Source organism: Pipistrellus hanaki, assembly GCF_964339955.1.
Source record: "Pipistrellus hanaki genome assembly, chromosome: X".
NCBI classification, from domain to species: domain Eukaryota; kingdom Metazoa; phylum Chordata; class Mammalia; order Chiroptera; family Vespertilionidae; genus Pipistrellus; species Pipistrellus hanaki.
Window position 1 is genome coordinate 8,959,156 of NC_140524.1, and position 11,824 is coordinate 8,970,979.

The 11,824-nt window shown below is 45.4% G+C and overlaps 1 protein-coding gene across 1 annotated transcript; it reads right to left on the bottom strand.

The window, feature by feature from the left end:
- Positions 1–10,825: 10,825 nt before the first annotated feature.
- On the bottom strand, positions 10,826–11,602 carry LOC311614920 (spindlin-2-like; the record flags this gene model as incomplete). The annotated part of the gene is made up of 1 exon (XM_084870028.1): positions 10,826–11,602. The coding sequence occupies one exon, from the start codon at positions 11,600–11,602 to the stop codon at positions 10,826–10,828; it is 777 nt and encodes a 258-aa protein (XP_084726154.1).
- Between the last annotated feature and the right edge of the window lie 222 nt (positions 11,603–11,824).

The following is an 11,824-nucleotide window of genomic DNA, read 5'->3' on the forward strand; positions in this document are numbered from 1 at the left end:
ACTTATTCATTTGTGCAATAACTCAGTGTCTGGTAAGTTAATTTTCAAGGAAAATACTAATTTTTGTTAAAATGTTCTATTATTTTATGTTAATGATGACTCATTTTTTTCATCCCTTTATATTCAGCATATCTCTATGAAAATAAACCTACGTTTCCATGAAAATTGAAGATTTTGGTGTGTTTTTTGTGACCCACATAAATTTAAACCTTATATATTTGGCCCGTGTTAGCCTTTGAGTTTGACATTCTTGCTATACACTGTAGGTGATACTTTAAGTCAGAGAGAAATTTGACATTAACCTATGTTTGAAGAAGACATATTACCAGCAATTTCACTCATATTGTTGGAAGGCAATTCTACATATGTCTGATGTTTCTATACTCTTGAATGAAAGACACTGACTCTTCTTTCTTTGAAGCTATCTTTCTAAAGGTGTTTGAATAGCAAGCAGCTTTGGCAGATTGAGATAGTATCTCTGACGTAAGGAGCAGGTTTGCTTTGAATCTGTGGAAGACAGAATGATTTGTTCTGTGGCAAAGGGAAGGAATGTTTATTCCAATATAATAAAGATAATGTCTCCTTCAAGAGCAAAGGGAAGGGCACTTACTACCCATTATAAACGTTTTGAGCTTCCCAAACTGAGATTCCCTTTCTCATAATGCAGCCTACTTTATACGTATGTAGTTGTCATAAGACCATTTTACATCAGGGGACTTGGGCTTCCTGGGCATAAGAACCAATATCCGGGCTCTTGCTATTATTGTGAATAATAAACTATCCTTTGTGTCGGACCCGGAAGTCTCCTGTCTTCGGCTGGCACCCAAGAAACTGTAACAGGCTATCTTGTTAATTCACAAATAGGATAAAATGTCATAATCCTCACAGTTCTTGTTACTTTTAACAATGAGATAAAATGCTGATAGAAATGTGGTTTTCTGTAAGAAGGAGGACCTTACCAGCCAATTAATAGAATTGGCTGGTAAATGTACAGACCAACTATGGGATAAATTGGCCTACATATTTTAATGAGGAGGAATTGGGGAAGTGGTTACAGGATGAGAGCTTTGGGCTCCCTGTCTTTAATGGCAATCAAAAGTCATATTCACCTATTTGAATATGCTGAGGAATTTTGGTGAAGGGAGAGAATCAAACTTCTATGGCCCTGTTAGATATGGATGCTCAAGTGAGTCTTCTGCCCAGACCTGCTGAGGGAAATGGCATAAAAAATGAACTAATGGTCCGGCTTGTGTGGTTCAGTGGTTGAGCATCAACCTGTGAACCAAGAGATCTAAGAGATCACTGTTTGACTTCCTGTCAGGGCACATGCCCGAGTTGTGAGCTAGATCCCCAGTAAGGGGTGTGCGGGAAGCAGTAGATGGATGTTTCTCTCTCATCATTGTTGTTTCTATCTCTCACTCTCCCTTCCTCTCTTTGAAATCAATAAAAAAACATTTTAAAAATGAGCTAATGGGTTTGGGCTTGGTTTAAAGTACACAAAGGAAGTCAATATGACCTTGTGAGTAAAACCTTTTGGGTCAATTCTGTGCACTCTAAGTGTTACCTCTAAATCTTAATATATATTAAGAACAGATGTTTGTATTTTCCTGCCAATAGGTGCCAGATAAGATTCAGCCACATGTAGAGAAGTATTGGTGGGACACATAAATCACTCTTACACTAGCCTTTTTGACCCTTCCTGAGTGTATAGAAATCCAGGAGGGAAAAAATTACAGCTCAGATTAAATTCTTAAAGGAATCACAGGTAGTAAGAGGTTCAAGGACAGCCATGTACAAAAATCTAAAGGGTACTGAAGGTTTATAGTGGACTAGAGGCCCAGTGCATGAAATAATGCCTGAGTTGGGTCCCTAGGTCTGACCTGCAATCAGGGCCAGCTGGGGCCTTTCTTCCTCAGCTGTCTGCTGCTGGCCAGGGCCTTCCTTCATTCTGCACTGCCCCCTGGTGGTCAGCGCATGTCATAGCGAGTGATTGGATTCCCAGTCTTCCAGTTGAACTTCCAAGGGGACACTTTGCATATTAGCAAATAAATCGAGTTGTTTCTCCTATAGCCTCAGCTGTTGGAGACAATGTGACTAACTGGACTAATGGCACGTGGTAAAATGTTTTACACATGGACAAAACCTTCTTTCCAATACTACTGGTACCTAAAGATCAGATTTCTTTGCATCCATATGAACAGATCTTCAATATATGTTTCTTATACTTAAGATTACCTAATCTCCACTTGCCACAAGGTGATAGATCAAAGTTTAGCACAAGTGCTTCTACACACTGGTTTTCAAAATCTTCACTAAATCAGAAGTCTCAGTCTAAACAGCCCATGTTGTGATATCACATATCTAGGAAGAATGGCAAAAATCTCTAAGAAAATTCAGGAGCCTCATTGCCAACCAATGACGCTCAGTACTATGTAGGCAGGTTTACAATACTCAGTCCTTCAGGCATTCAAAGAAAAATGGACTCTTTATCCCTTCTACCATCAAAAAGAAGGTCGAGCACCTAACTGGATCCTTTAAATATTGAAACTCTTTGTGATTACTTTGGCATTGTATTTGGCTGTTATATCAGATACCCACAAAATAGCATCTTTTGAGAGGGGCTTCAAACAAAATTAGGATATGAAAATTGTCCAGCAAGTTATGTTATGTTATGCTCTTTAACTTTGGGGTCCCACAATTTTCATGACCTCTTTTAGCTATAAGTCTCTGGGACCATTAATTGGAATATCTGGCAAAGTGAAACAGTCTCTGCCTGGATGCAAAGAGTTACCATTAATAATTTTTTAAAATATTCAATACAATGCTACATTTTATATGGATGTACACATATACTGTAAGCATAAAGCATACTAGAAAGCATACCAGGACCAAACCATGTTGGCGCCCTGATCTCAGACTTATAGCCTCCAGAACTGTGAGAAATAAATTTATTTTATACATACTTTATGGCAAGCATGTCAAATTAGTGGCCCGCAGGCTGCATGTGGCCCACAACGAATATTTGTGTGGCCCAGCCAATACAATGGTATGTAAGAAATGTTTTAATAAAAATTTCAAACTTAATTTTTACAATATCCTGTTATACATATTAATAACATATTAATAACATATTATACATATTAATAACATATTAATATGCATATTAATAACAAACATTGTAATTAGTACATTTGCTAATGACTGATGACTGTAATCGTGTTGCATTCATTTCCCTTAGGCACCCCTTACACGCAGGTGCACCATTTCTCTCCACTAATACTAGCAGCGAATATTTTTTTTAAATATATTTTATTGATTTTTGTACAGAGAGGAAGACAGAGTTAGAAACATCAATGAGAGAGAGTCATCGATCAGCTTCCTCTTGCACACCCCCTACTGGGGATATGCCCACAACCAAGGTACATGCCCTTGACCGGAATCGAACCCCGGGCACTTCAGTTCCCAAGCCGACGCTCTATCCATTGAGCCAAACCGGTCCCGGCTAGCAGCGAATATTTTAGAGCCAGTGGCCATGTCATTAGTCTTGGACTGACTTTGTTGTGCACAACATGAAATACTTCGATTTCAGAGAACAAGAAAAATAGGTTTACCGTATTTGCGTTACACTTATTAATTTGTGCAGTTATTCATTGTCAGGTAAGTTAATGTTCAAGAAAAATATTAATTTTTATTAAAATGTTCTATTATTTTATGTGAATGATGACTCATTTATTTCAGTCCTTTGTATTCAGCATGTCTCTATTGAAATAAACCTATGTTTCTATGAAACTTGAGGCTTTTGTTTTTTTGTGGCCTACATACACTTCAACCTTGGTTATTTGGCCCGTGTTAGCTTGTGAGTTTGACATGCTTGGTATATAGGGTCTCCTCCTTGTTTAACTTGTCAATATATATTTTCTGTTTTTTCTTAAATCCTCACCCGAGGACATTTTTTCCATTGATTTTCAGACACGGTGAAAGGGAGGGAGGAGGGAGAGAGAGAGAACACTGACATGAGATACATAGATTGGTTGCATACTACACTTGCCCTGGTCAGGGCTGGGGGTTCAACCTGCAACCAAGGTTCGTTTCCTTGACTAAGAATCAAACCCATGAACCTTTGGGCCAGTACTCTGTCCAACTGAGCCAAACCGGCCAGGGTATCAATCCATATTTTCCAACTTCATATCTGTTGCTGTTCTGATACATGTTGCATTATTTTATTTACTTCCATTTCTGTTGTCTTACCAATGAGATTCATATCGTCAACAAATACTTATATGCCAAATATTCTTCTAAGGACTTGAGATACATTTGGTGTGAAAGAAGAAAAAATATGCACGTTTAAGGGTTACATTCTCAGAGAAAAACAATCTCTATAATAAAGACCCAGGTTGAAATGACCTCTCACGACAAAAGGCTGACCATTGGAAGTCAGCGCTCGGTTGCCCAACTGCAGTCTAATGACCCAGCACTGACTGCCCCGGTGGGTGGGTGACACCCAAAAAGGGAATCAGTCTGACCTGCAGCTTCAGTGAAAGCTGTTGATCAGTGTACTTACCTCTTTCTCTCACTCTTTCTTTCTGATTTTGCCCAGCAGCCAGATTTTATTTTCGCCTCCTCCTGGCTGCTGTTAAGCCCCGCCATGTTGATCAGGCACAGAGATAGGTCTGGAGATACTGACTTGCATAGGAACTGACCAATAAGAACCAAATCTGGGTGCTGGGTGGAGCCAATGGCTGCCTAGAAGGCAGAGCTATTCATGCGGAATGGCATAGAAAACAACCAATCAGAATCAAAGGTGGGTGCTATGGGGAACTAATGGCTGCATAGGAGGCAGAGCTTCTGAGACTGACTGACATAAAAACCGACCATTGAGAACCAAACAAGGATGCTGTGGGCAGCCAATAGCAGAATGAGAGGCCGGGCTTTAGATGCCGACGGGCATAGGAACCAACCAATGAGACCCACAGGTGGGTGCTCTGGGGAACCTATTGTTGCCTAGTAGGTGGAGCTTCTGATTTTGACTGGCATTGGAAGTGACCAATCAGAAACACAGGTAGGTGCTATGAGAACAAATGGCTGCCTAGGACTCAGAGCTTCTCAGGCTGACTGGCACAGAAAACGACCATTGAAAACCAAACGTGGACGCTGTGGGGTAGCCAATAGCTGCCTAGGAGGCAGGGCTTTAGATGCTGACGGGCATAGGAACCGACCAATGAGACCCACAGGTGGATACTATGGGGAACCTATTTTTTTTTTAACATGTTTGTTTATTTATTTATTTATTTATTTATTTATTTATTTATTTATTTATTTTTAAATATATTTCATTGATTTTTTACAGAGAGGAAGGGAGAGGGATAGATAGCTAGAAAGGTCGATGAGAGAGAAACATCGACCAGCTGCCTCTTGCACACCCCCTTGCACACTGGGAATGTGCCCGCAACCAACGTACATGCCCTTGACCGGAATCGAACCTGCGACCTTTCAGTCCGCAGACCACGCTCTACCACTGAGCCAAACCGGCTTCGGCTGGGGAACCATGGGAACAGTGGGTGCTATGGCAACAAATGGCTGCCTAGGACGCAGAGCTTCTCAGGCTGACTGGCACAGAAAACAACCAATGACAACCAAATATGGGTGCTGTGGGGAGCCAATACCTGCCTAGGAGGTGGAGCTTTTGACAATGCCTGGAATAGATACCAACCAATCAGAACCAAAGGAAGATGCTCTGGGGAACCAATGGCTGTCTAGGAGGAGGAGCTTTTGACACTGACTTTCATAGGAAATGACCAATGAGAACCACAGGTGAGTGCTGCCAGGAGCAAATGGCAGCCTAGGAAGTGAAGTTTTTGACACAGATTGGCTTGGGAACTGACCAATCAGAACCACAGCTGGGTAATGTGGGGAACTAATGGCTGCCTATGAGGCAGAGATTTTGACTTGGACTGGCATAGGTACTAAGCAATCAGAACCATAGTTGGGTGCTCGAGGTAACCAATGGCTGCCTAGAAGGCGGAGCATGTGACATTGACTGGCATAGAAACCGACCATTAAGAACCAAACTTGGATGCTATGGGCAGCCAATAGCTGCCTAGGAGGCAGGGCTTTGGATGCTGACTGATATAGGAACTGACCAATGAGTGCCACAGATGGGTACTGTGGGGAACCAATGTGTGCATAGCATGTGGAGCTTCTGACCTAACTGGCATTGGAAGTGACCAATCAGAAACACAAACGGGTGCTTTGGGGAACCAATGGCCGCCTAAGAAGTGGAGCTTTCGATGCTGACTGGCATTGGAACCAACCAATCAGAACCAAAGGTGGGTGCTGTAGAGAATCAATGGCTGTCTAGGAAGAAAAGCTTTTGACACTGACTGGCATAGGAACCGACCCATCAGAAACACAGATGTGTACTATGGGGTACCAATGGCTGTCTAGAAAAAGGATCTTTTGACAATGACTGGCCTAGGAACTGACCAATGAGAAACAAATATGGATGCTGTGGGGAGCCAATAGCTGCCTAGGAGGCGGAGCTTTTGATGATGTCTGACATAGATCAGAACCAAAGAAGGGTGCTCTGGGGAACCAATGGCTGTCTAGTAGGAGGAGCTTTTGACACTAACTAGCATAGGAACTGACCAATCAGAAATACAGGTGGCTGCGGCAGGGATCCAATGGTTTTCTAGGAGGCAAAGCTTTTGACGTTGACAGGCATAAGCACCAACCAATGAGTAGCACAGGTGTGTGCAGTGGGGAGCTTCTAACACTGACTGTTATAGAAGCCAACCAATGAGAACCTCAGGTGGCTGCTGTGAGGAACCAATGTTTGCCTAGAAGTTGGAGCTTCTGAAGCAGACTGGCATAGGAAGCGACCAATAAAATCCACAGTTGGCTGCTGTGGGGAACCAATGGCTGTCTAGAAGGAGGAGCTTTTGAAAATGATTGGCACAGGAACTGACCTATGAGTCCCACAGGTGGGTAATGTGGGGAACCAATGTGTGCCCAGGAGGGGGAGCTTTTGACCCTGACTGGCATTGGAATTGAGCAATCAGAAACACAGGTGGGTGCTGTGGGAACAAATGGCTGCCTAGGAGGTGGAGCTTCTGAAGCTGATTCGCATGGAAAATGATCAATGAGATCCAAAGATGATGCTGTGGGGAGCCAATAGATGTCTAGGAGGTTGAGCTTTTCACTATGGCTGGCATAGAAACCAACCAATCAGAACCAAATGTGGGTGCTTGCCCCGTTTTTAGTGTGGTTTCCTTGAGGTATGTTAGGTGCATATCCTGCAACTTAATGGCTTAAAATGTACTCTCCTTTGGTGTGGTCCCTTGTGGGGCCAATTGACAGAAAGAGAAACCAATAATGCAACTGCCTTGATACTGAAAATTGAACAAGTATCTTTTTAAAATAAAAAACCAGTCCCTCCAAAAAAACAAACAAAAAACAAACAAAGGTTGATGATGTGGGAAACCAATGGCTGTCTAGATGGAGGAGCTTTTGACACTGACTGGCATGAGACCTGACCAATGAGTAGCACAGGTGGGTGCTGAGGAGAACCAATGGCTGCCTAGGAGGTGGAGCTTATGAAGTTGACTGGCATATGAAGTGTCCAATAAAACCCACAGTTGGCTGCTGTGGGGAACCAATGGATTCAGAGCTTTGGATGCTGACTGGCCTAGGAACTGATCAATGAGACCCACAGGTGGGGCTGTGGAGAACTAATTTTTGCCTAGGAGGGGGACCTTAAGACACTGAATGGCATAGGAACCAACCAATGTGAACCACAAGTGGTTGCTGTGGGGAAGCAATGGCTGTCTAGGAGGCAGAGCAATTGACGCTGACTGGCATAGAAACTGACCAATCAGAACCAAAGTTGTGTGCTGTGGGGATCCAATGGCTGCCAAGGAGAAGCTTATGACGATAACTAGCATTGGAAAGGAACAATCAGAACCAAAGGTGGTTGCTGTAGGAGGCGGAGCGTTGGATTCTAACTGGCATAGGAACCGACCAATGAAACCCACAGGTGGGTGCTATGGGGAACCAATGGCTGCCGAGGAAGTAAAGCTTTGGGTGCTGCCTGGCATAGAAACTGACCAATGAGTCCCACATGTGGGTGCTGTGGGGAACCAATGGCTTCTAAGGAGGTGGATATTTTGACACTGACTGGCATAGAAACTGACCAATGAGACCCAAATCTAAATGCTATGGGGAGTTAATGGCTTCCTAGCAGGCAGAGCTTCTGATGCTGACTGGCAGATGAACCCACCAATGAGACCCAGAGGTAAGTGCTTTGGGGAACCAATGGCTGCCTAAGAGATGGAGCTTCAGATGCTGATTGGCATAGGAACCGATGAATGTGAACCACAGGCAGGTACTGTGGGGACCCAATGGCTTCCAAGGAGGTGGAGATTTTGACAATGACTGGCATAAAAGTGACCAAGGAGACCCAAATCTAGATGCTGTGTTGAGCCAATCAATGATTGCCTATGAGATGGAGCTTTTGATGCTGATTGGCATAGGAAATGACAATTCAGAATCAAAGGTGGGTGTTGTGGGAAACCAATGGCTTCCTATGAGGTGGAGCTTTTGACAATGACTGGCATAGCAACTGACCAATGAGAATAAAAGTTGGGTGCTGTGGGGATCCAATGACTGTCTAGGAAGTGGAACTTTTGATGCTGATTGGCATAGGAACTGACCAATCAGGACCAGAGGTGGGTGCTGTTGGCAGCCAATGGCTGCCTAGGAGGCAGAGCTTTTGACCCTGGCATAAGAACTGATCAATCAGAACCAAATTGGCTAGCAGAGGAGGACAGTTGGGGGCAACCAGGCAAGCAGGGAAGGGCAGTTAGGGGCAATCAGGCAGGCAGGCAGGTGAGCACTTAGGAGCCAGTGGTCCCAGATTATGAGAGGGATGTCCCCAATTGGAGAGGGTGCAGGCAGAGCTGAGAACCCCCCATGCAAGCATTTTGTGCACTGGGACTGTAGTAAACATATAACTAAGCAAATTATATAGTACTAGAGGCCTGGTGCATGAAATTCATGCATGGGGGGGGGTGTACCTCAACGAAGCCTGCACCCTATCCAATCTGGGACACCTCAAGGGATATTGGATTGCACTCTTAGGGCAATCCGACATCCCTCTCACAATCCAGGACTGCTGACTCAACTGCTTGCCTGCCTGCCTTCCTGATTGCCCCTAACCGCTTCTGCCTGTCAGCCTGATCATCCCCTAACCACTCCCCTGCCAGCCTGATTGATGCCTAACTGCTCCCCTGCCAGCCTGTTTGCCCCTAACTACCCTCCCCTGCAGGACTGGTCCCACCCCCGAACTACTATCCCCTCAGGGCCTGCCCCCCCCCCAACTGCCCTTCCCTGCAGGCCCAGTCACACCCAACTTCCCTCCTCTGCTTTCCTGGTCACCCCTAATTGTGCTCCCCTACAGACTTGATTGCCCCCAACTGTCCTCCCTTGCAGGCCTGGTTGCCTCTAACTGCCCTCCCTTGAAAGCCTGGTTCCCCTCAACTGCTCTCCCCTTTGGCATCCTTGAGTGTGGCTCTTCCACAAAATACCACGGCCTGGGTGAGACTATTTTGAAGAAGTAGCATTAGAAGTTTAAGTTTAAAAAAACTGGAAATTTCTCAAAAGAATTTTCAATCGCTGTACTGTTGATATTTGGCTCTGTTGACTAATGAGTTTGCCGACCACTGGTGTAGGGTAAAGGAACCGAGACCTTCAGATCCAAGATCTGTTGCACCTGGGTCCTCTGAGCAAAGAGGCCACCCACAGCCACATGCGGAAGGCACAGTGCAAGTGTGTTTAGGCCCAGGGTCCAGGGTCCTGCTTTGCAGTGTAGCATGAAGTCCCTGAAATGAACTCCATCTTTTAGGTGTAAACTTGGCTCCTGCTTAACTCTTGAGTCATCCCTGTCCAAATACCTTCTAGGGAACCTGCAGGCCACCTACCTGGCTTCTCTCCTTTGCCACAATCTCTGTGCCCAGAGCCAGGGACAGCAATGTGGGCCTGTCAGAAGTGCAAGTTGCTCCTGGGCCTCCCCTCTCCCCTCTCCCTTCAGCCCACTCCCCACACGTCTTTGTCTGTAGGATCTCTCCCTGGGGCAGGCTTTCTTCTTAGGATTCCTCCTTCTTCAGTGTCCCTGGCCCTTTGGTCCTCACAGGCCTAGTCCCACCTTAGAGTGAGTATCCTGTAGCCTCTCCCCTAATCTCTGCCAGCTTTATCTTTCTCCCCTGGCTCTGGACCTCTTCTGAGATTCTCTGTGCCCTCTCCACTCCAGTTCTTCAGTCTGCTTTCCTCTAAGCCCCAAGATCTCCCTCTCCCTCTGTTATTCTCATCTCCTCCCAGCTGGGGGCCTCCCCCTCCTCACACAGCCTCCCCCCAGGAAGCCCCTCCAGTTCTGGCCCCTCCCCACTGCTTCCTTAGCAGCAACCTCCCCTCTGCCCTCCCCCACAGCCCAGCTCTGGTCCCTTCTCCTCCCTCCTTCCCAGAGCAGGCCAGCTAAGTCCTATGCCATTTTTAGATGACTGATGATGATGCTGTCGAACCTTATTCACAGCCCGAATTTACAGCTGTCCCTTCCTTTCATGCCCCGTCCACCCAACACACCCAGTCTCCTCCACATGATAAAGTCCTTCCACACATGGCATGTCCACACACATTTATATTTTTCAGAACAAACAACAGTTATGCTGGCAACGATGTTCGTTGGTAGGGAGTCTAAAGCTTTCTATACATCAAAAAGCTACATTTTTTTTTGTGCCTCCAAACATTTGCCTCCACAAATGTGACAAATTATACCCTAACAGGACCTTTTCACCAAATCATAGACATAGATATGGAAATCATCCTCAAACTTGATGAAGTACACAGAGGGTTTGGCCTCCACTTGGTGAATCACCATGCCGATGCGTTTGGAGCCATCTTCTTTGGTATATTCCACGTGCTTGCCTATCAGGCCATCCACAACCCCGGGATCCCTCTCGGCTGGAGGGGGCTCGCTGGGATCTGGCATGATGCGGAGGTCTCCTTCCTTGTAGTCATCCAGAAGCTGGTACATGTACAGGACGGGATCTTTCTCATAGGTGATGTAGAACCACGCTTTCATGATGGGCGCTTGGGCCAACACCATCCCTCTCCACTCATCCTTGGCTCCCTGCTCGCCCTCAAACAGATGCTCCACTGCTTTGCCAATGATGGTGCTGGCAAGGTGCACATCTCTGACTTGAGACAGTGGCACCTTATCAGGAAGTATTTTAAGTTTTAAAATTCTTTTATCCCTGTGCAGTTCCAGTCCATAGACACAGTCAATGCCATCGTATTTGACCAGGTACAGAGCGGGGTTGATGGGCACCTGGTCCAGGACGGTCCCTTTCCACTGGGTGATGGGCTCGTCACCTTCCTTCCACCCGTGGGAGATCCTGCAGCCCACGAGGCTCCTGCGGGGCTGGGATGAAGGTCTGCCCCTCTGTTTCTTATGAGACATTTTTTTCTTCTTCACATGTGTGGATCCGGTGTGGTGATTTACTTTGTCTCTGGTTTCATGCTCTGCAGGTGCCTTTTTGTGAGAGGTCTTCATATCTGCAAAGGAGGTGGGGGGGAGGAGGCTAGAAAGAAACATTTAGTGTATTATAGCATGAATTAATTTATCACAAAGTTGCTGGGCACCAGGTACATTGCTGCCCAAATTATTCAGATACGTCCAGCAAGAATACTGGGTATAGCTCTAACTGGTTTGGCTCAGTGGATAGAGTGTCGGCCTGGTTCCATTCTGGTCAAGGGCATGTACCTTGGCTGCGGG